Source organism: Myotis myotis, unplaced genomic scaffold, assembly GCF_014108235.1.
Source record: "Myotis myotis isolate mMyoMyo1 unplaced genomic scaffold, mMyoMyo1.p scaffold_m19_p_9, whole genome shotgun sequence".
Taxonomy (NCBI): Eukaryota; Metazoa; Chordata; class Mammalia; order Chiroptera; family Vespertilionidae; genus Myotis; species Myotis myotis.
Window position 1 is genome coordinate 78,884,845 of NW_023416401.1, and position 24,801 is coordinate 78,909,645.

Here is a 24,801-nt window from a genome sequence, read left to right on the forward strand (position 1 = left end):
AGAAAATTTTCAGTGTACATATTTTTCTAAGCCACTTTTTAAAATTATTTCCTACTTTGAGATAGTATTTATAATTCATATATTCATTTCACTGAAAAATACAACAGGAACACACACACACCCCTTGCCTCCCCACACAAAAACAACCTAATGATACACGCAGAGGTGTCCAGCATTCTGCATCACTTGAGTTCCGCCCCATTATTTATGTTCTTGCCAATGGAGGCTTGTCTTTTCTAGCCATATTTAAAGTGGCCATTTAGTCTTTTACTTACGGGTGTTAAGTTTAGTCATGGAAAAGCTTTAAAAACTCTGATTGCCATTTGTATAAATTAAAAACATCCAAATTGGAGTCATTACTTCACATTGCCAGCTACTTTGCAAAGCAGTAATTAGGTACTTAAGAATATTGTTGCCATCTCTGATGTGAAATTGTTGCCTCAATCAGTAGCTAGTAATTTTTAGAAGTTAAAGTATGTTAGCCTCAACACTTCTATCTCATATTTAATATGTATTTTCCAAGGCAAATTTCAGTTTGTATTTATCAATTAATATAATTAGTATAGAAATATGATAAAGCTTGTAGAAAATAAAAACCTTTCTGCCAGTAAAGGGCAAAAACAAAGAACATGCATGCCTCTGTGCCCCTCTTACCTTGTTCATTCTGTTTAATTTTAATTAAATTATTTTATAAAACTTATCTTTGTCAACATTTTAATTAGTAATTCCAAACAAAAAGAACTTTGTTTTTAAACTGTGCTTTGTTCTTAACCTATTTTTAAAACAAAATAATATAAAATTACATTTATATAATGTTATGCGATTCTTACTAACAGATTTACCTTTAACTCAGTTGAGTGATTTTTATCATTGTAAAACTAAGAACAATTGATTACGGTTACTACAATGTGTGAGTTGCATTTTTGGTGTGTGTGTTTTGCATTAATGGCCCAGTTTTGATGAGCCTCTTTGGTCACAGCAGAAACCTTACCCCCTCACTCCTGCAGAGACCAGAAGAGACCATTCCTGTCTCTGCACACAGAGCTATTACTACTAAACAGATGAAGCATCCTTGCTAAAATACATTTGTGTTCATAATGAACCCAAAAAATAATTAAAGGCCCCGAATATATGCATATTCTTTCTGAAAAGTAGATTTATTTTATTTGGATTCACTTACAGCAAGAGCGAGCCCTGGTTTCAACACTGTCAAGAATAGCATTGACCTTTTTAGAGTTCTTCAGAGAGCTGTTCTTTATCACACAAAAATAATCATCTTTGGTGTTTTAAAAAAAAATAAGGCAAGTCCAAGAGAAGGGAGGAGATTGGGGGGTAGAGAGGATTGATTTAGGCTTGAATAGCTGTGAGAAGAATGCATTATCCAATGAGCCCAACTTTGGGCTTTTTCCCCTAAGACCCAGAAGGTAAAATTCATATGCTGATACAGTTATAATCTTATTCCAGGTTGTCAGTGCTTTAGCAAGTTTAAAGTTTATTGTAATTCCTCCTAACATCTTTAATGGTCCCAAAGCTTCTTAATGTTAAAATATACTGGAGAATATTGCTTTTGTTTATTTTTTATTTTGCTTTTGTTCTATAAAATTGAAGTTGAGGAAAATGTCTCAAGGCGAAAGTTTTAAATGGTGATTGCCTTTGGAAAGATGTCTTTGCTGCATTGTGAATTAATTAAAATTATGATTTCATACATCATACCTGTTGCTTTGTATCTGCAAAGTTAAAATAGGCACTTGAAGACAATTAAAACATTTCTTTTGACTAGTAATCTGGGCCGGCAAACTGGGTTATAAAAGCTGTTGAATTTGTGTTCCCATGTAAACTGTACACCAAATGCCAGTCAGCCCATGCCAATTAGTGCTCATGTTGCTAGGTCACCATGGTCAATTGAGAGCTGCATCAATAGAACTTGAAAAGGTTTCCTCCCGATCAGACCTTCTGACATATTGAGCAGAATAATGGATGGGAAAAAACAGCCAAGTCCCCTACCCTGGATTCAAAATACTCAGCAGTAAGAATTCATTTGCAACCTGCAATTAACTAGAAAGAATGGACTCCAAGAATGAGTCTGGACATTTTTAAAAATAAAGCCTCATTCTTTATAGCATCTTAAATGTAGCCAACTTGGAGATCTTGGTCCAAATCTTTACATGACTAAAAAGGAAATTTCACAATTGTAAATGAACAGAATATTTTTTTAAAAGTCAGGCCTTTCTGAATCACTTAAGTTTTAAACACTCTTTAATAAATGCTGATACTTTATGAAACATTAGACTATACTGGATATGGGGGATACAAAGGCCACTTTGATACCATACATCTCATATGACAAGTGCAGCAAAATTGGATTGCAAAAATGATACATGCTTGACTTGTAATGCACACATGATGCTTTTCCACAGAGGTGTTGGGGCTGAACCTCTACTGCCATGGAACCGGATGCTCCAGACCCAAAATGCAGGCTTTCAGCCAAACCAATACCAGATGCTAGCCGGGCCTGGCGGGTATCCACCCAGACGCGATGATCGTGGAGGGAGACAGGTGATATGGCGTGGGCTGTGGGACGAAAAACATACTGTGTACTTAGCCATGCCTCTCAGGGCTCCATATTTTCTTTAAAACATTTCTGGATAAGATATTGATAGATTAGCTTAGCTCAGTGGTTCTCAACCTTCCTAATGCCGCAACCCTTTAATACAGTTCCTCATGTTGTGGTGACCCCCAACCATAAAATTATTTTCGTTGCTTCTTCATAACTGTAATTTTGCTACTGTTCTGAATTGTAATGCAAATATCTGATACGCAGGATGTATTTTCATTGTTACAAATTGAACATAATTAAAGCATAGTGATTAATCACAAAAACAATATGTAATTATATATTCAATATGTGTTTTCCGATGGTCTTAGGCGACCCCTGTGAAAGGGTTGTTCGACCCCGAAAGGGGTCACAATCCACAGGTTGAGAACCGCTGGCTTAGCTGAACTTGGGTCCCTCATTAAAAATGTATATTAAGCAAGTATCTGCCTCACTAAGTAAATTATACCTTGAAGATGCTGAACAGTTTTCCAGAGTAAAAGCTCTTTTAATCATAGCAATCAATGACCTTTAGCACAAATGTGGTCAGTTACCAGAAACCTTATTTATCTATCCTTTAAGGATATTGCTTTTTGTTTTACTACAAATTAAGTCTCTCATAATAGATGATAATTTCCTAGAAAAATGAAAGCAGGAATCTATCTTTTCAACTGTATATTTATCTTAGAAGTCTTATGTCTTGATGTATCTGTTCTCTCTCCTCATGGAAAAAAATCTCTCCTTCATAAAAAATGTTCCACATATTTTTCTACCAAATGTAAACAGCTGTACATTGAATGAGTGTAATAATTCCTAGATACCTTTAGTAGATGTAAGCTTCATTTTATTTGTCCCCCAGCCATTTGATACCCTGTCCAGTATTTACATGCTCTGTCATCAAATTCTTTTTTTTGTCATGAAATTCTTGCCAGATAACAGGATCAGAGTGTTGTGGCTCAGAGTGTGTGCGGTTTGTGGAGTTTGGCACCTTTGGTGATGCAAAGTGATTTCAAATTGCTTACCTGGTGTTGCCTACAGGCGTTTTGCAATGCTTCGAATATGAATTTTATAACTCAGGGTCTTACTATGTGTCCCCTTATTCTGATAGCTAAGAAAAGTCTTTTTTACACTGTTTCTTAGTGTCTCTGTTCACTTTACAAGAAAACAATCATCTTAATTGTCTTTAGAGAGAATTTTATTAGCTTATTCGACTCAGTTTGTAGAATTTTACTTTGAAAACCTGTAAATACCATATCATAGATTGAGACTAGATAATCTAAATAATGAGTATTATTGAAACAGGGACATACTTACAACTAGAAGACATCTTAGAGAATGTCTAGTCCACTCACCTCATTTTCCCAGTCAGAAACTGAAACCCTAAACACTTGCAGTTTGACAGCAAAGCTGGGAACTTCTGAACCCAGTTCATTTCTTTCCTGCCTCCTTCCGAGGAGGAGATCTCCCTTTTTAAGGAGCTCTCTGCTATTACAGGAGGTGGAATTCTTATTCACTTAGGACAGGGGTGGGGAACCTTTCTTCTGCCAAGGGCCATTTGGATATTTATAACATCATTCTCAGGCCATACAGAATTATCAGCTTAAAAACTAGCCTGCTATATTTTGTCAAACATTTAATTAACTCACCCCTAATGCCTTGCCAGGGCCAGGCCAAATGATTTTGCGAACCCTATGTGGTCCTCGGGCCAGACGTTCCCTACCCCTGACAGGAGATCAAAACCACTTGGTTAATTTATAAATCTTTTAGTATCTCCTTTTTCTCAGTCTCTTTCCCGCTGATTTTTATTTAAAAAAAAAAAACAACAATTTTTGAAGCACTATTAAATTATAGTGAAATTTAGATGACTACAAGGCCTTAGCCTACAGTGTGTCTTTCAAGATGTACAGAAATATTATTTACAAACATACCTAGGAGATATTAGGAATGTTCCTAGTAATTATGTAATAACCTAATATGTTACTTAGTGCTCTACTATTTATAGCTTTAAAAAAAATCAAAACCACCATAAAATTCATAGGTATTTAGGCCTTCACTGACTTCTTACCTTGGTTAAGCAAATTGACTTTCCTAGTGTAAATCTAAAGATGAAGCTTACATCTACTACCTGACCACAGTATGGCCTGCTGGGGATGGTAGGGAAGATTGAGAACTTAAACGGTTTTACACAAACACTTAACTCTGTATAGTTCATTTGTGTAGATTGTAAGGAATTTTTAAATTGCTTGATAAGGCTTGTTTGGTTAGTTGTCAGTAATAGCATTTGTGCTATTACTGATGTCCCACTTTGCAACAAGCTTGGTATAAATGAAGACCTTCTATGTGATAGACCTTTAAGACATGTTTACCTTCTTTATGATATATTTTTCCATATAGCTGAAAAATTAATTTTTTTGCAGGGGTGTTAATCCAGAAAATAAACTCTTTCTTTTGCTTATTTTCAGGGCTATCCCAGAGAAGGAAGGAAGTACCCTTTGCCACCACCCTCAGGAAGATACAATTGGAATTAGGCTTTTGTAAAGCTTTCCCAAATCCTTTCATCATTCTACAATTTTATGCTATTTGTGGAAAGATTTCTTTCTCAAGTAGTAGTTTTTAAGAAAACTGCAGTACTTTGTGTATTTCTTTTAACTGTATATTTCTACTGATCTGATCTCACTGTTTTATGTTGCTTTCCAAAGATGTGTGTTGCATAATACAGTGGATCTGAATTTATTATTGCTTGTAAAACATTTTGATGGAATAGGAATACTGGTTTTTCATTATGGTTAAAAATCAAACCAGCTGTGGATTTCAAAACACAGTGTATTCTAGATCATCTAAGATCCATGCTAATTTTTAATGCACAAGAATTAGGTATGAACTCTTAAGCTGGAACCCTCAGCCAATTAGAGTATATATTGTTCGGTATTTCTTTGGAAACATTTCATTAATGTACTTGTCTTACGGAAATTTCTGGACTTTAGTAAAAACAAACAAAATTTTAAAATTCTGGTTTCTTGTGTTCTTATTCTTTTAGAGTATTTCAACTTTGAAAATCTTGGCCACCCATGTTGGTTTTTCTAAAATTAGTTTTTCAGAAAACAGTTCATTTCTACCAATTAGATGTCAAAAGAAAATCAGTTAAGAATAGATGTTAACATGATATGCTCAGCAAGACCACCCAACCAACGCATATGTTAGTATGTCTGTCAGCTTCTGATTTTGCTAACTATAAAATCTTTGTGAGAATAAGTTATTTACATTTTACAAATTTCATGTAGACTCCTGTATCAATTTTAAGGACTTTAAAAATTTTAAGAAAAGTTGGAAAGTGAGAAGTTTAATTTATAAGTAAATAGTGTATGCTCCTTAGCATATTTTTTTGGCATTACTTCTTAATAGATTCCAATTTGTACTCATTTTTTTCCTTGTTACCAAGCACACTATAATTCCTTAAATTAATGCTTGGAGTTTACATACAACACTTCCATATGCGTTTTAATTTGATCGCCACAACAAATTCAAATACATTTAAAGATTCTTGCTGCTGTGTTTCCTTCTTTCCATTCTAGCCTAAGGTTGTAAAATAAGATTTCTCTTTGACCTGCTGACTTAGGATATTTTTGCTTTAATATTCAACTAAAGCACAGTTGTTAATCTTATTCTATGTGTTAAAAATCTCACCTTAATCTTAAAGAAGAAGGTATTTTGAAGCTATTGGGTTCATTGCTGGTGATGGGTGAATAGAGCAGGAACCTTTACTGTTGAGACAAAGTTTCTCAACTGGGAATTAACACAACCATTATGTATTCCCTTCACAATACATTAAAATGATAGTAATGCCTTCCATTAAATTTCTCTTCCAGATATTAAAAACATATAGCCACTTAAATCAAGCATTGCATATTCCAAAGGAGCTTATATAAATGTCTTATTGTGTATATCTTCATAGGTACCCAAAGCTCACACACTTCTACAGAACCTGTATTTTCTCCAACCTTCAGTTTTGGTTTAGTTTAGCATTGTTTCAAGCTATCGTGTGTGTCTGTAAAATAATTCCGTTTGGACTTGGCTTTTCCACAATTATATGTAACTATTCAAAACAAATTAAATTTTAAAATTAATATGTATAGTGTCCTTTTGAAGACGCCTAAGCAAAAAGCCTGATGGAAAAGTTGAGGCTGGATTCCCCCTAACAGGTGGAGTGCCCTGAAGGACATCTGCCAATAGCTGAACCCTCACTTCAGCCTCCCCCATTCCTTCACCCTGGCATCCTCTCTCCTCATTCTACCTCCATCTCTCCCCAACTTGTCCCCATCTTTGAGTGTTTCAGAAAATATCCCGTTACTTCAACAAGCGAAAGCTTTTGAGAACGTTAAATGCAATGTTTAAAGCCATAAACATTCCCCTCCACATTCAGATGTAAATAAAGTTAACAGACCAATTTTAAATAATTAACTGTACTCCATTATATTACCTTTAAGTAGGGCAAAGTTTTTGAGAGTCTTTAAAGATTCTTAAAGACCTTAGAACCTGGAAAGGGCCTGACTTTATTGTGGCGCTAAGGGCCCTTACTGAGCAGTGGTCCTCCCTTTACGTCAAGATCAAATGAGGTAATGCACATTAAAGTACAAAGCCATCTACAAATGACTATTAAATTGCCATTTAGCGTTACAAAGGCAAATTGGGTGTAATGACCGGTAGGTTAACTTTAGTTCGATGACGCGGGACAAGGAGGGGGTTGGGTGGCAGCACGCTGGGGGTGTGGCTGGAGGTCTCAAGTGCGCGTTGTCGGTTGGATGCTTTGGAGGTCGGGGCACCGCCACCAGGGCACGGCGACTTCGCAGCGGGATGGTGGTGGCGCCCGGGAGCTGTGAGCCTGATGCGGTGGGAACAGAGGTGCGGCTCTTCAGAAATAAGGTCCTGGTTTGCGGGCCCGGTCACCCTCCCGGCCGGGCTGGGAAGCCCACGGACTCGGCGCACGTGGGGCGCGTGCCCCAAGCCCTGGCTCCGATTCCTCCCTCCGCGGACCCGCCGGTCCGACGTGCCGCCGCAGCCCCGGGAGCCGGGCGGGGAGCCTGGTGGGCGCCGGAAAGCTCAGATCTCCGACCCTTGGGGTGGTCGTGTGTCCCGGCCGCCACCAGGCCCAAGCAGGACATTGCAGCATCACCTCTCGGCTTCCGGGACTCAGCGCCGCAGTTTCTCCATCTAACTGGTTTCATCTCAGCTCCCGGCACGAATGCACCGAAACCTGAAAGGGAAGAGCGGAGATTGTCCTCCCTTCCGAGGCTGCTGTGTTAAGTTCTTAGTCTGAACATAACCGAATTTAGCTGTGCTTAAAAATCGAATTGTGTGCATTCTCCGGAGAATTCACTAGGATTCCTTATTCCCAGCCGGCAGAGCGGCTGCCTGGCTCCATCGCGCTCGTCGGACGCTTCTTTCCTGCCCACTCCAGGGAGGGTCGTGCTGGCGATTGACTGCTCTACTACTTCCAACCAGGAAAGAAGTCAATACACTGATAGAATAACAAGCAGCCCATTCTTGATGAGTTTCCCCTCCACTCAGGGTTCAATTGAACGCTTTGCTTGCGCAGCTTGTTTCCCAAAACCATATTAAATAAGGCCAAGGGAGAACACGCTTTGATTTTTGTGTGAAAATCAAATATAGCTACTCACTACTACAAAATAGTTTGCACAACTTAGAGGTAAGCAAATTAGTGGTTAAAGTCGTATTAGAGAAGTCACCCAAACAATTGCTGAAACTAGGTTGCATGGCATTTAAAACAATCGCCTTTCACTCAATGGCAGGTAAACCTTCCAAGTAAAAAACAAACGAATCCCCAAAACCTCTCCCATAAGCTTCCATTACCTCCTAACTTAAAAACAATGAAATCAAAGTGATCTTGAAATCACAGTTCTCTCTACGTACTGGAGAGCCAGTTCCTGACCCGAGAATATAGTCTTTTGAGTCTTCTCATCAGTTCTCACTAGCAGTAAAAAGCTATTTATTTTCTTAATAAAATCTACCCTAGATTTCTGTCTCATTGGTTTTGGGCATAGCAAGTGGCAGTATTTTTAAAAATCGAAGTGAAATAATTTAGATGAAGGTTTTTATCCACACATGGTAGTATTGTGTTACACAGTTGGGCAATATAATTCTCACTTTGAACTGTATCTTAAGTTTATGTTGCCACCATAAATTTCTCTTACGCACAAATTCGTACCTAAAAATGCAATCTTTGGTTTCTTAAGTGATTGTGGTCCACAAATTTATTCTAAAAGTCTTTCTAAATCATCAGGATTCAACGAAGCTAACAAAGCAAGTGTTTGGAAGCTGCCTGCCCTTAGTGAGCAGGATTGAGTCTGATTTGCTTTAAACTGAAAGTAAACAGTCGCCAGCAGAATGAGTTTGAACACAACATCAGTTGATGAAAGTCTGATTGATTATTTGTTCTAAGCAAAGCCTTAAATAGAAGACAACTGGGTTACACCCCCACCCTTCCATATACAAAACACCCTTCCTGTTCACTTCAACACTGCACACACTCTCACACACATAACACTTGCATTTACATCCCAACACAGATTACAGAGAAGTACCTGCAATCCCTGCGGTTGTTCCTCCGTGCAATTTGATTCTGGGTTTTGATTCCTGTGTCTCAATTAGAAAAGATAAGTTAGATTGTCATAAAACCTCCAAAACAGGAGAATGTCCCATGTGCAGCTAGCATTTCTGAAATCGAGTTCGGCTGTGGCCTCTGCTAAACTTCCAAGGGGCTTTGTTCCACTCAGACCTTCCCTCTTGGTCCTGAAGACACTTATCCTCCTCTCCAGTTAATGAGTTTCACCTAGTCTGGCTGTTCTGGTTTTTACAAAAGATCTGCAAAGCACTAATTGCAAAAGGAAAAAAGTTCTTGTTTTGCATTAATCAGAATGTGGAGTTCTAGAGTAAACATGCTTTTTAATTTTCATGTTTCAAGAATCAAGCCTTATCCTCACTTCAGGATGTGCACACACACATAAGCTCAGTAGTTTTTGGGTGTAGAATGTGAAGCCCTCTGCAGCAATTACTGTGGCTTGGGTTCTTTCCTACTTAACAGAACGCTGAAAGGAAAAGATATGCCTGTACCAAATACACTTTAAGAAAATATTGTATAAAGAGGCTGTTTCTTCTTAATGATCTTTTGATACAGAGTTCACTTAGTCTAAGGGATTCTTTGTTCCAGAACTAAATTATAAAGGAAAAAACTGTCCATCAAGATTTATTTTCTACTTGGAGCCCTTTTTCCAGCGGTTCTCAACCTGTGGGTCGCGACCCCTTTGGCAGTTGAACAACCCTTTCACAGAGGTCGCCTAAGACCATCCTGCATATCAGATATTTACGATTCATAACAGTAGCAACATTACAGTTATGAAGTAGCAACGACAACAATTTTATGGTTGGGTCACAACATGAGAAACTGTATTTAAAGGGCCAGAAGGTTGAGAACCACTGCCTTAGTCCATAAGCTGTTTCTGTTGCATTTGGGGCTGTTTCTATACATTTAAATATATATATATATATATGTCAAACGATGTAAATGAAGTAAATTTTTTGAATTCTGGTACTATGAGGGAATCAAAGCACATCAGAAATAGTTATGCTTGCTTAGTTAACATTTTGAAAGGCAATTTCATCAACATGCAAAAACCCAAATTGGGAGAATTTTTTTGTAAGCATATTGCATCATTTCATACTATTTTTTGTTTAAATTATTTATTTTTATGTAAGATGTTTTAAAAATTAATTCTCATTTTCCAAAAATGCATTCACGGCCCCTTGATAAAGGCTGGTTCCCTTGCTACTTTAGTATTTTTTTTTTTCATCTGTGAAAATGTCTGGAGTTTATTGTTATTTACTATACAAAATATAGTTTAGAAAAGGTGCACGTTTAACTGCTAAAACACCTTCCTAAGGATTCACTTTGCACATTCAGAAAAAACGAAAACAAAATGAAGTGAAATAAAATGTTTCAACCTCACACTGTAGTTCTTCACATGTAGAAGAGGTCTGGGTTCCTTGGTAACTGTTTCGATCATTTATAAATCATGCTTTATCCATGTTATGTCTTTTAATTTTCATTAATGTTATAAGTTCATGGTTTTTTAGCTTTTAGTATTTTTACTCCAACACCAGTTATTCCAATGATACGTTAATTGAGATGTATTGTAACATCATGTCAACTATTATAAAAAACAAAACAAAACCTATATAACTCAGCGAAAAAGAAATGACCACTTGACTTTCACAAGAAAGCACTTAAGTTTCTTTTGTTATATTTAAATATCCATTGAACATAGGAAATATAAATTGGCATATTAAAGAGTAAATACATTTGTACAATAAAACACCAACAAAATCGGTGTGCAACCCCTGTTAAGTTCTAATATGACGGAAAAATTATACAAATTTTAGTTACTTATTCTTTACATCCTGGCTACAATTCAATAAGTTACCTTACTCTCTTCCTTCTTCTTGGCATGCTTAGAAATATAAATTGATGTCAATTTTAGCAATTGTGTTTGCTTTCCCTAGCATTTAATCAAGGTATTCAAAATCAGACAAGCAAATATCTTAGAAAGAGTAAGTAATATGTCTACAGAAGAATGAGTGTATTTATTTTATCAGTTGATTTGGGGAGACCAGATTCCATATAAAAAATAGTTTACAGCCCTCCACGATGAACCGCATGGCTGGAGGTGGGAAGGGGGTCTTGTTTTAGGGTAATACGCAAACACTCATTTGCCAAATAATGATCAAAACATTTTAAAATCAGCATTAAATTTAAAAAGCTCTATCAATCCATATAAGCAGTATTTTGATTACTTTTATTCCATTTAATAATTCCTCTGCAATAATGTTTCTATGTGCATGATCCACCAATTTACTTTCCAACATTAATGAAATTGCACTTAAGGGGGGGGGGTGCTCTTCAAAAATTAATCTCCCAAGATAAATTCCACTTTCAAAAAGATTCATTGTTAAAGCTGGGTTGATTTTTAGAACTACAAACACCAACAAAGTCTCCAACACTTAAAACTCAAGAGAGCTTTGGCTAGGAATGTGGTGGGTGTGGACTCAGCCAGCTTTTCGCATCATTTGGAACTTCTGGAAGGAGGAGATCGCCACCGCAGAGCCTCCTGGCATGTCACATCATTCGGTCCTGGGGCTGCTGCTGTCTCCCGCCCGCAGCAGCGGTTCCGAGACGGCCCCCCTCCGTGACCCGTGTGTGCGTTTCCGTAGCCGCGGACACAGAAGTCCGCGTGGGCACGTCTCCTCCATCCATCCTCGCCACGTCCTGCAAACCCCGCAGGCCTCGGGCAGGACCCCGCCCAGGGCGCCCGCGCGGTCACCACGTCCGGCCATAGAGCAGGCTGGCCCCGAGCACGCCGCCGCCGCCGCCGCCGTAGTCCCCCGCGGCCGCGTCCAGGGCCGCCAGGCCGCCCCCGGGGCCGTGCAGCGCGGGCGGGCTGGGCGACAGCTCCTCCAGTTCGGGCGCGGGCGTCGGGGCGGGCGGCTGCGGGCCGGCCTGGCCGGGCGTCGGCGGGCCCGGGGCCCCGTTCTGGCACGGCTTGCCGTCCTTGACCAGCACGGGCACGGCCACGCGGCGCGGGGACGGCGGCAGCGGCGGCGGCGGGGCCAGGCCGCCGTCCTGCTGCAGCTGCTGCGCCGCCTTGTCCTTGGCCTGGCGCTTCATCTTGTAGCGGTGGTTCTGGAACCAGATCTTGACCTGCGTGGGCGTCAGGTGGATCATGCCGGCCAGGTGCTCGCGCTCGGGCGCCGACAGGTACTTCTGCTGCTTGAAGCGCCGCTCCAGCTCGTAGACCTGCGCCTGCGAGAAGAGCACGCGGCGCTTCCTGCGCGGCGCCGCCACCGCCGCCGCCGCCGCGTGCAAGGGCGCCAGCGACTTGGCCGCGTCCGCGATGCCCGCCAGCGGCCCCATGCCGGCCACGTTCACGCCCGCCGACGGCCCCATGAACCTGGAAACTGGGGAGGGGCCCGAAGGGGAAGCCGGGTGAGCGCGAGGCCGGCTGCACGCCCCCCGCCCGCCCCCTCCCGCCACGTCCCGCGCGCCCCGGGCCCGGAGCCCAGGACCCGCCGCCCCCCGCGCGCCCGGACACCGGCCCCCACGCGCCCCGCGCCGCGGCGGGGAGAGCCCGCGCCGTCCGCCCGTCCTCGGTCCCGCGCTCCGGGCCCCGCTCACTTGACGAGTAGCGCGGGTCCGGGTTGGCTCCGTACCAGCCGGCGGCCCCCGCGGCCGCGCCGCCCCGCATGCCGTCGGCGTAGGCGGGCAGCTCGCCCATGGCGCCCAGGCCGCCGTTGCAGTAGCCGCCCACGGCGCCGGGCGGGAACTGCGAGACGCCCGCCGGCATGTGGTAGGTGGCGGCCGCCGCCGCTGCTGCCGCCGCCGCCGCCGCCGCGTTGTGCCCGGCCATGGGGTGCGGCTGCAGGCCCTGCGAGGGGGGACCCGGCGGCGCGCGGTAGGCGGCGGCCGCGGCCCCCAGGGGCGCCCCCAGGCCGGGCGGCGCGCCGTCCATGGCGCCGCTGAACTTCTTGTAGGTCTCCTCGATGGGGCTCAGGATGTCGGACACGGAGAAGGGCGTCGTCTGCTTGGGGCTCAACGACATGGCTCGGCGGGCCGCCGGGTAGGGGGCCCCGGGGCGGGCGCGGGCGGGATGCGGCGGCCGCCTGTCGCCGCCACCTCGGCCGCGGCCGCGGAGCCGGCGAGGAGCAGTCGGAGGCGCCGCGAGCCCCCGGAGCTGCGGGTCTGGGGTTTGTTTTAGTCCCGCGCCAGGTTGACGACAGACTCGGGGGGCGGAGCAACAGCCCCAACGAGCAAACAATGGTCATTGGCATCTTTTTCTCTCGCCCCTTCTCCCCCTTCCCCATCACCGAGGCAAAAAGGGGAAAGGGGGCAGTTGGATGTCTCTTGACAAGAGCAACCCCCCCCCCTTTGCTTTGTGCGTGCTCCCACCTCTGCCCTGGCAGTCACCCCAGCCCCCCAGCACCAGAATTAGACACCCCGAGGCCGGCGTCCAGGCTGAAGGCGAAGGACGTCGAGCTTCGCCCGTGCAGACTCTTGATTCCCTAAAGTGACTTCGTAGCCGAGTCCGGTATGCTTGGGGACGGGAGATTTGGTGCTAAATTGGGGTGGGGGCGTGCAGGGCTCGCGCCGTCCTTTCCAGCTACCCCCCCACCCCAAGCCGCCCTCACTCGCAACATCATCTACTCGTCTTTAAGTGTTAAAAAAAAAAAAAGGGAAAAAAAAGCTCTTGGGTTCCAGCATAAGAGCGCACGAAGAGAAGAGGTACAATGACCGTCCTTTGCCATTGTAGGGCTCCTAATTTATGCATCTCTAGACCCTTCAGCATCATTTTGTGGGCAACCAAACGGGCACTTCTAAATTAGCTCCAAGTACCCGAATCCAAAGAAGAGAGAAAACACAGAGAGACAGACACTCACAAACACTCAGATGCTAACTTGTAAGTATTCTGTTTTTACTCCGTGGGAATGGAGGTTGAGGTTGGTTAAGGCAAAGAGGGTAACTTGTATTTGTTAAAATGTTACAAGTTCAATTTGCACCTGTAAAGTTCTTTACAGCTTTCTGCAGTTCCCTTCTCTCTCTCTCTCTCTCTCTCTCTCTCTCTAGATCTCTCTCTCTCTCTCCTCTCCCCTCTCTCTCTCCCACATCCCCTCCCTCCCCTCTTCTCTCTCTCTCTCTCTCTCTCCTCTCTCTCTCTCTCTCTATCTCCTCTCTCTCTCTCCCTCCCTCTCCCCCTCTCTGATCTGTCTCTCTCGCTCTCTATCCTCTCCTCTCTCTCTCGCCGCTCTCTCTCTCCCTCCCTCCCCTCTCTTCTCTCTCTCTCTCTCTCTCTCTCTCTCTCTCTCTCTCTCTCTCTCTCCTCTCTCTCTCCTCCCTCCCTTCCCCTCTCTTCTCTCTCTCTCTCTCTCTCTCTCTCTCTCTCTCTCTCTCTCTCTCCTCTCTCTCTCTCCCTCCCTCCCCTCTCTTCTCTTTCTCTCTCTCTCTCTCTCTCTCTCTCCTCTCCCTCTCCCTTCTTCTCTCTCTTTCTCTCTCGCTCTCTCTTGCTCGCTCTCTCTCTCTCTCTCTCTCTCTCTCTCTCTCTCTCTCTGTCTCTCTCTCGCCTCCCCTCCCCCCCCCCTCTTCCATCCTCCCTCTCTCCCTCTCTCTCTCATTCTTAGGGATTATTTTCCTATCACTCCCATGATCAAAAAGAAGAGGGGAAAAAAACCCCAAAGTACAAATATTTCTAACTGTTCATAATGTGTCTTTTTTTTTATTGTCGGGAAAATATAACCTGTTTGAGGAAAAAATATAAAATGGATGCAGAAATCAAGTGGATATGGTAGTTTCTCTTTAAAAACAAACACGTTATCATCATTTCATTTGCAAATATACCTGCATAGCAAAGAATTTAGACATTGTAAACTCTCCATCAAATGCAGAACACGATAAGACAAAAGAAGTGTGCACTGCATATCGACTAAAGTTTGAAGATAATCTTACAGTTAAAAATAATGACAAAAGGAAAATGACATTGCAGTTTTTAAGTTTTTCTGGAGACTGGGGCAGGAGAAAGAAAAGGAACAAGGAAAGTGCTTTTTAAAGCAAGATTTTATTGTTTAAAAACGAAAAGGATATATGTACGCCAATCATTTCAGTATAACCTCACAGTACAAGTCTTGAAGGCAGGACAGTGTTAGCTAATCCTTTTCCTGTGCCATTTCAGCCCTTTGGGTGAAATGCCCTCCAAGATTTTGTTTTTGTTGTTTTAATCATTGTTTCATTCTTCCTTTGTACTTCAAAGAATCTGCTCTTGGGTTTTGGGGGTGGGACTAGTATGGTCACCTCTGGGAAGAATGTATCCACAAGGCAAGTGTGAAAAGAAGTACTTTAAAATACTAAAAGGACAAAACACAAGATTACATGAATTGTTTGCAGTCATCAATTATTGACTTAGCAAGATTAGTATTGCTTCAACTTTAACATGATGCTATTTTTACAGGTCTTTCCTGATCTTGAAACACTTGGGGCTAGTTCTTCATTCTCGCCTGCACTGGAATTGCCTACTTTTTTTTTTTTTTTTCCATTAGTGATACACAAAGAAGCATTTACGTGTGTATTTAAGTGGTTGCTGGGATCCTGAAAACTGTAGTTTGAGTTTTAAGTTTTGGTTTAATTCAGTATTCTTTACTTGTGTTAGCTTAAATAAAAAGCAGTAGAAAGTCAGTCAGTTCCAACTTTCCTCAGAGACACCTGAGTAAGTAAAAGTGGTGGTTGTATCATCTGTGGATATACACATCTCTTGCAAACCAGTATATTTTATTTTTCAAGTTCAAGCATGTTTCAGAAATGAAACCCAAGATCATAATCTTCAAGTTGATTAGTTATCCAAATTGAAAACATGTTTATAATTACAGTCCCCTCCCCCAGACTGTTGTTATTTACTGTGTTTTCAGGCTATGCATTTTATCTCATGCAGTTTTTTGTGTTCTTTTTTGTTGGTTTTCTTTTGTTTTTTAATAGGACTTCAGGATAGAAGCTCACGTAAGTGGTATTAACATACCACAAGTTGTTGCTTACTTTGTTTTTCAACACGATAGGCTCTGCTACAGGTACATTACATCTGAAAGGTTCCCATCTTTAAATCAAACAGCACTTTATCGTATCTGGAGGCTCTCTGCAGAGAGTCACTTTCTGACTGCTGGGGAACCTTACAGCCTAAATGGTGCTCCTTCACTGGTGAGCAGTTCTGGGGGGAGGGGGGATCCACAATGTTTAATATTTCTCCCTATCAATTATTTGTTTCTTGTTCCAGAAATTATATACTTCCATGCTGGACTTTTTGGATGTGTGCAGATTATTCCAAAAATAGATGTAGTCTGGAGCAGCGGTCGCCAGCCTTTCGGACCTCACGGACCACCAGTGATCTGTGGACCGCCGGTTGGCGACCGCTGGTTTGGAGGATGCCTGTGTACATTTATATAGACAAGTTAAAATCCAATTAATGTTTCATCACAGCTTTTCATCAAATGGGTTTCATCAAATTATTATCTCCCGAAATTATGAATAGAAGTTTATAGTCAGTAGATTATCGAATACTATTGACGAAATTGGATTCCATAGGAAATGTCTTCCTAAGGAGTGTTTTCTTTCCTCTTAAAAACAAGGAAAGAAAACACTCAGAAGAAAAAGCAAATGCTGTCAAAGGGAATACAGTGAGAAGAGATGTCCCTCCTACCCTGTCTTCCATCCTCCCAGTCTCCCTCCTCAGAGGCACCCGCACCTCTGTTACCTGTTTCTTCTGGGATGTCCTATACATCTGGAAACCTACCATTTTACACACAAGGTGTACATGTTCTATATTGTTTGGTACCTTTTTATAGTTTAGGTTTTTGCAATTTCACACAGCACACTTACCTCTGAAAACCTAAATGGGCTCTGCAGATACGGGAAATTTTCATGAACAAAAAAATTCAGTAGGATTTCTTGGCTTTATGACAAAAATGTGGTATCTGTTGAAAATTTCTGATGGGTTAGTTAACCTTAGGGCCAAAGATATTTGGCAGAATAATTCTGTACTAGGAGCCTTCCCTAGAGTTGGGATTTGCTGTCGAAGCTCAGAGAAGGGCCTGAGGACTTAATGGGAAGTGTTTTTCTGGGGTGGCAAACAGATTTCTAATGTGTAATGAATTTATTTATTTATAAAGACAAACTGTATTTGAAAATATAACTTTCTGCTTGATACTAAAGAAGATAAGCACCTTTTAGAAATGAGAAACTTGAAACATTTGTAATTAGTTTAAAACAGTTGTGTAATTTAATTAACAAAATCTTCATTTTTTGAAGTAGCTTTAAATTATCATCTGTGCATTTGGGAAGGAATAAAGAAATATGTCAGGGTACTGGTGTTTTGTACCAAATTTTAAGGTTCTAAAGAGGAAATGAAATTGCTATAGAGATGAAACACAGATTAATTATTTTTAATATTTTTGCTAATTTCACCAGTGTCTAAAATCTGGTTCTTAGTTCTTTTCAGTCCTAAAGGCTTTTTGTTTGAACATTCACTTCAATTACTTTTGAATCTCTTTATGATAATTTTACATGTGTATTTATATGACTTTGTTATTTCTATGTGACACAGTCATCCTTTCATATTTTTATCACAAAATGCAATTCTTGTAATTTAACTCCTATAAAAACTCTTGATTCATCCTTTTCTGAGATTCAGATATTTTAGGTTGAAAATAGTGTATTAGTTTATTTGACCAGCTATTATTTTAAGTTAACATGATTATTAATGCAATGTGAGAATGAGTGGTAGGTGTCAAAGACATTATTGTTGTTGAAGTCATTATAATAATGAGTTCAATTAAATGATTCCTAAAAAACAAGAAGTAGAAGGCTCCCACCCTTTCTAGGGTCCAGCTGTAATACTAGTTTTTACAGTCACAGAGAATAACATTAGGCTATTCCAGTCGTGTAAACTATTAAAATTTCCTAGTATGTTACAACTCTCTCACCCTAGGATTGTGAGTTTGAACTAGAAATTTAATTTCTGTTTTTAAAATTATTTTTACATGACATGGAAAATAATGGCAATGTTTTGAAAAAATTTACTTGTACATCTTGCTTACACAGAGTTTAAAACTTTTTAGAATATAATGGCATTTTAATTGAGCAATGTCTTTGATGGTTTTTATATGTTTTAGAATGTCATTAAATGGCTCTTTTATAGAAAAAAATCCTTCAAATTAGAAGCAAAGCCATATTTTCATGTATTATTTTGTATGAGGAGCTAGTCATTCTAAAAGTTCTACCATATCTCTACACCAAGCATGTCAAACTCGCAGCCGGCAGGCCACATGCAATTTGACATGCTTGCTCTACACATACCTGATTAGAGTGAATCATATAGCTTTTAAAAAAAATACATATTTTAAAAATGTTTCTGATATGCTCTCAGTTTTTCCAAATCTAAGAGGTTCAGTTAATTTAATGTAAAGTCTTTTCCTCTCCTACAGTTCCCATTAAAGATGTACCACCTTATATTTACAAATTAATTTGTAATTATCAAGGAGGTATCAGTATTTACACCTGAATCAGGAAATTGGGTTATATTTATTGATATCTCTTACTTAAAAGAGAAACTCCAATTTTTGATAGTTGGATACATTGATTATTTGCTGCATTTATTAATAAACTTTTACCTGTAAAAAGAAATAACTATGGCCCAGCTGGTATTGCTCAGTGGTTGAGCATTGACTTATGAATCAGGAGGTCACAGTTCAATTCCTGGTCAGGGCACATGCCCAGGTTTCGGGCTCCATTCCCAATAGGGGAGTGCAGGAGGCAGCAGGTGAATGATTCTCATCATTGATGTTTCTATCTCTCTCTCCCTCTCCCTTCCTCTCTCTGAAGTCAATAAAAATATATTTTACAAAAGAACTATGACAAGATTAGAGAATAATTTGACCTATTCTGTCCTTTATTGTTTTGTGCAATGCTAACATTGAGGAGAAATTTGACAGGTATTTACTGTATATGTCTCTGCATTTCGGGTTGAGAATTGTGCTTGAAGCAGTAGGCTAGTGTTCACCTCATACATCAATATCAGTTTTGGTAGATTTTTTAAAATTTTCTTTGTTTTGATAGATTTTAAGCAATTCAATTATTGAATCAGTATTTGGCATTAAAAAGCTTAACATGAAATAACTTAGTCTATTTTATGTGGACATTATATATCATAAGGAGAGCCTAACTGGTAAAAGTTCTCTCATCAGGTTTTCCTAATGAGTCTTAAACCACAACTAACCTGTCAGATGGGTTTGATATTACTAATAATCACTTCAAGATATCCAGTTTATGCCCAGTTGGGGTGGCTCAGTGGTTGAGCATCTACCTATGAACCAGGAGGTCATGGTTCGATTCCCAGTAAGGGCACATGCCTGGGTTGCAGGCTCAATCCCCACTGTGGGCATGCAGGAGGCATCCAGCCAATCAGTGATTCTCTTCATCATTGAGGTTTCTGTCTCTCCTTCTCCCTTCCCTCTCTGAAATCAATAAAAATATTTTTTAAAAAATATCCAGTTTGTAAAGTAAACTAATAATGGAATCTGACTTGTCAGTGAATCTAGTGTTTATTAAGTTCTTGAAAATGAAGTTCTACATTTAAAAGGTAGTTTGATTTTGTCACTATATAGGGAATTGCTTTTAGAAATAATGGAAATTTCACAAAAGTTTCGTAAACCACAGCTATTAGTATTGAACCAAAAATGCCAAGCTAGAGAAATAAGAGTTGCTTGAGAAAATCAGTACCAGCCCTAATGAAAGCAGCTTATCATTGGTATACAATATATCTTTTAAAGATATAATTATCTGATAGAAGAAATATATACCATTTGGAGATCATCCCTTCCAAAATAAAAAGCATATATATCCAAAATACATTTTAAAATAAAATGAACTTAACCTTAAGAAAAAAATGGCACACCTCACTGAGTGAAAGATTTTTTAAAATTACACACTTAAAAAAAGAGGAATTTAGAATTGTTTAAAGTTTATTTTTTAATGGAATAACTAAACCTTGAACTGTGAAAGGTCTATTAAGGTGGAATCCTATATATTAAAAGGCTAATATGCAAATTGTCCCCTAGACTGGTAGTTCAACCAGGGGGTGGAGCTGGCCTGCCAACTGCCCATGGCCCCTCCCACCAACCGGCCCAGCCCCAATCGCCCCAATCGGAGTGGGCCAGCCAGACCCCACTTGTGCACAAATTTGTGCACTGGACCTTATGTTATACATAAATTGTTCTAGGAATTCGATAATGGAATATTTTACAAGGTAATTATATTCATATGTTCTTTATATGCTTACTAATGGAACCAAGTACTCTGAAAGATCTGAATGAAAACTATTACACAAATGAAGTTTTATTTTTCTATAGTCTGGTGTATATGATGATTTCTTCTAGAGTTGATTTTATTAAATGCAGTATTTCTTTAGGATAATCAGTGATAGTGCATATATGATTGAGCTACCATTGTAAGCAAAATTGATGGCAGACTGCCTTGATGCAGCTTTTACCAACAATTTGCAGAGATGAAAAGGGTGATGGAAATGGTGGTTTAGGAATTGCTTTCTAAGGACACTGGAGGATTGAAAAGAAACCTGGGGTTTCAGCGATCTCTGAAATCATTTTCACATAAAGCCTAGGTTTAGTATGTACATGTGTTGTTAAGTGCTTTGCTCATGGAAAAAAATATTTAAGTGGAATAAAGAGATTATTTGGTCATGGATCATAAATGATCAAATTGGAGTTTCAGAAAGAGAAATTAAGGATGCTCTTAACATTCAGTATTCCAAATGTGGTTGTGTCGCACTACATAGGCAATAAATGAACATAGGTAAATATTTATGAAAACCAAGGAAGTCTAATTATGAAATGTCCTTTGCTTTCTATGAATAAATTGCCACATTTCTATGTGTTCAAGCAAGTTAGTTGTATCTCTCTCACAGATATTTTGACATAGAGGCTCATGAGGAACTTAATGAAGCAAAAAAAATTACATTTAATCTTCCTCTACCTTGGTTCATAAAGGATATGAGGCAGATTATAAATAAATGTATTTGTGTACTTTAAACACTTAGTAAGTCCTGGCCAGTGTGGCTCAGTGGTTGAGCATTGACCCAGGAACCAAGAGGTCGCCAGTCGATTCCCAGTCGGGGCATATGCCCAGGTTGTGGGCTCGATCCCCAGTAAGGGGTGCGTACAGGAGACAGTCGATTGATGATGTTTCTCTCTCGTCGATGTTTCTCTCTCTATATCCATCTCCCTTCTTCTCTCTAAAAATCAATAAAAACATATTAAAAAACAACAACACAGGATTAGGACCTCATAAATAAGGACTTTACGAGAGTAAAAAGTTAAGATATGAGTAAAAAAAAGTCAACTATTCAGACCACAAAGCCTACCAAGTTCTGATAGTTGAGCCTCAAATTTGGCTCTAAGAATCCTAATGGTTAATTTGAAAAAGTGGGTTACACTTCCTACATTTTTTGGAAGGAAAAACCCTCTGATTTCTTGGAGAAAGAAGAACTCTTGGCTCTAAAAGAAATGTCTCATGGGGGTGGGGGTGGGCTTCACATGGTGCGCACTGAATGTAAAATTCTGTAGCGGGCGAAGTTGTTTCCTAAAGTTGGCTCATTATAGTGGCTATTCCTCAAAAAATGTGAGACCTCCATACCAAATCAGGCAACTCTGAGGGGTGGGAGCAAAATGATAGGGTCCAGGTAGTTATCTTCTATTCCAGAAACAAACTGCATACATTTCCAAGAAGACTTCATAAAAGCCACCTTATTATTCTACAGTCTGGCTATTAGAAAGTTCTTATACTGAGGTTAAATATGTCACTGTAATTGCAGTTCCTTGTTCAGTCCTTTGATGTCAAACTATAAAGTGTAGTCACTTCCCATAAAGCCCTCTAAATATAAAAAAGATACCGTATCATGTTATTCTACTAGTTTTCTACTTTTCATACAAAAAATCCCCCAGAATGAAAAGATCTGGAATGAACATACACAATTCTATGAACCAAGAATTTATCAAGTGATTACCATATGCTTAAGGGTGTCCTGAGTGCTTTAGAAAATTGAGAAGGGAGCCCCTTGATAACAGAGAGAGGAAGTTTATTCTTGGCATCCACATGCTGATCTTGAAACAGTACTTTACAATAAATGTTTTTATTGATTTTACAGAGAGAGGAAGGGGGGAGAGAGAAACGATTTCACACTCCACTTCTCATTTTGGACCAGTCACATTGCAAGTGCTTAGTAGTGGTTTGTATTAAGAATTGTAGCTCTGGCCCCAGCTGGTTTGGCTCAGTGGATAGAGTGTTGGCCTGTGGACTGAAGGGTCTTGGGTTTGATTCCGGTCAAGGGCACATGCCAGGGTTGTGGGCTCAATCCCCAGTAGGGGGCATGTAGGAGGCAGCCAATCAATGATTCCCTCTCATCATTGATGTTTCTCCCTCTCTCTCCCTCTCCCTTCCTCTCTGAAATAAAAAACAAATAAATAAATAAAAAGTAGCCCTAACCGGTTTGGCTCAGTGGATAGAGAATCGGTCTTCAGACTGAAGGGTCCCAGGTTCGATTCCGGTCAAGGGTGTGTACCGTGGTTGCGGGCACATCCCCAGTAGGGGGTGTGCAGGAGGCAGCTGATCGATGTTTCTCTCTCATCGATGTTTCTAACTCTCTATCCTTCTCCTTTTCTCTCTGTAAAATATCAATAAAATATATTTTAAAAAAATAAAAATAAAAAAACATAAAAAGTAGCTCTGGAGTAGAAATCAGAAAATTGTGGCCTCCAGGCCAAATTGAATATTGCACCTGTTTTTGTAGGGCCCAGGAGCTAGGAATGGTTTTCACATTGTTAAATGGTTGAAAAAAATGAATAATAATATTTTGTGATATGAAAATTATGTGAAATTAAAATTTCAGTGTTCATAGATAAAGTTTTATTGAACATAGCCACACTACTTCCTCGGGGTCAGAGTTGAGTAGTTTCAACAGAGACCTAAAACATTGCCTGTAGCCCTTTCAACCTCTGCTAGAGTAGAAGTAAAAGTCACCCTCACAGATACCCACCCCCACAGCTGTCTCTAGAGTAATCACTATCATTAAGGGTTTTCTGTGTGTTTTTTTTCCAGACCTGTTTTTCTATGTGTGTCCATGTAAATACAAATTTTCTGTAGTTATATTTCCTTATGCATCTAGAACAGCTATTCACTCTTTAAAAAAATATAATGGTATCATCCTATATAATAAAAGGTTAATATGCAAATTGTCCACTCGACCGGGAGTTCAACCAGGGAGCAGGGCTGGCCAGTCAACCACCCGTGGCCCCTCCCCCTGGCTGGCCTCACCCCCATCAGCCCCCCACCCTGGTCCGGGGTGGGGCTGGCTGGATCCCACCAGTGCACTGGGCCTCTAGTTTCATATATTGATTTCCTTGCTTTGCTTAACTATAGGGTGTCTCCCCCCCGACACACAAAATGTATGCACATTTAACAGCTGATAGCTCAATTAATGTTTCTTTCTTTTCAGATTTAACCCATTCAAAGTGTGCATACATTTTCTTGGGACACCCTGTATATTTTATATAAGTTTTCACATCAATGCCTATACATATGCTGCTTGTAGTTCAAATGTGTGTTACCATGGATGTTCATTCTTTCTAGTCACATGTTATTCCACGATATCATTTTACTATACATTATTTAATTAATCCCCTATTAATGAGTTTAGGTCCTTCCCCTTCCCCTTCCCCTTCCCCTTCCCTTTCCCTTTCCCTTCCTTTCCCTTCTGTTTCTATTCTCTCTTCCTCTCTCTCTCTCTCTCTCTCTCTCTCTCTCTCTCTCTCTCTCTCTCTCTCTCTCTCCCTTTATCTTTCTATTACAAACAGTGTTTGCAGTGAACATACATACAGATCTTTATGTACTGGTCCACATATTTCTGCAGGATAAATTTTGTAGAAGTAAAATTGGAATAAAGGGTAAGTTTATTATACATTTTGGTAGAGGTTTGCAAATTACCCTCCGAAAAGACTGTATCAATGTTAGCAGTATATGATGTACCTTTTTCTCCCCACATGTCTCCCCAATATAGATAATCATTAAATTTACCAGTCTAGTTTAGTTTGACATACATACTTTAGTATCTCTTTAATATTCTTCCATTTACTGAAACACTATTGCTTGTTTAAAAAACCAAAAAGAAAATATTAACCAAGAAATATAACCACTTAAGTATGCAAGCTAGAAATTTTAGTGTAGGACTCTGATATATTTGCGTTTTCATCCTTGTTATTTTTCTTTTAGAGGAATATGGCATAGTAAAAAGCAATTATGCTTTATAATTAAAACTTCAGCTGAAAACTAATACAAAATAATACTGAATGTAAACTGTAGTTGAAAACAGTTTTTAAAAAGACATCACTTGAATCCTGCTATACTAACCTGTAAAATTTGTTGGCAACCTTTATGTAATCTTTTGGGAATCTGTTTTCTCTTCTGTAACAACGTTACGGTTAGATTAAATAAGGTTTAAGTAATAGATGAAATCACCTATCGTTGCTGTTCCATAAAAATG

The 24,801-nt window shown here is 40.2% G+C and overlaps 2 protein-coding genes across 8 annotated transcripts in view; one reads left to right on the plus strand and one right to left on the minus strand.

Moving 5' to 3' along the window:
• XRN2 (5'-3' exoribonuclease 2) overlaps positions 1–5,600 on the plus strand; it is an 87,550-nt gene extending 81,950 nt beyond the window's left edge. For 6 of the 7 annotated variants that reach the window (XM_036321215.1, XM_036321212.1, XM_036321213.1 and 3 more), the window contains 2 exons: positions 2,418–2,556; positions 5,056–5,600. In XM_036321215.1, the coding sequence (XP_036177108.1) occupies positions 2,418–2,556; positions 5,056–5,121 (205 nt within the window). In that variant the 3' untranslated portion in view covers positions 5,122–5,600. Of the gene's footprint in view, positions 1–2,417; positions 2,557–5,055 lie in introns of those variants that run through there. The other variant, XM_036321217.1, reaches the window with a different exon arrangement.
• A 6,381-nt stretch (positions 5,601–11,981) lies between these two features.
• On the minus strand, positions 11,982–13,361 carry NKX2-4 (NK2 homeobox 4). Its single transcript, XM_036321147.1, has 2 exons — positions 12,837–13,361; positions 11,982–12,619 (listed from the first exon to the last, which is right to left on the minus strand). The coding sequence occupies exons 1-2, from the start codon at positions 13,258–13,260 to the stop codon at positions 11,982–11,984; spliced, it is 1,062 nt and encodes a 353-aa protein (XP_036177040.1). The 5' UTR covers positions 13,261–13,361.
• Between the last annotated feature and the right edge of the window lie 11,440 nt (positions 13,362–24,801).

Coding starts and splice junctions, on each gene's coding strand:
- NKX2-4 (XM_036321147.1), bottom strand. CDS start 13,260: ATGTCGTTGAGCCCCAAGCAGACGACGCCCTTCTCCGTGTCCGACATC. Junction 12,620..12,836: donor GGACCCGCGCTACTCGTCAA/GTGAGCGGGGCC, acceptor GCCCCTCCCCAG/TTTCCAGGTTCATGGGGCCG.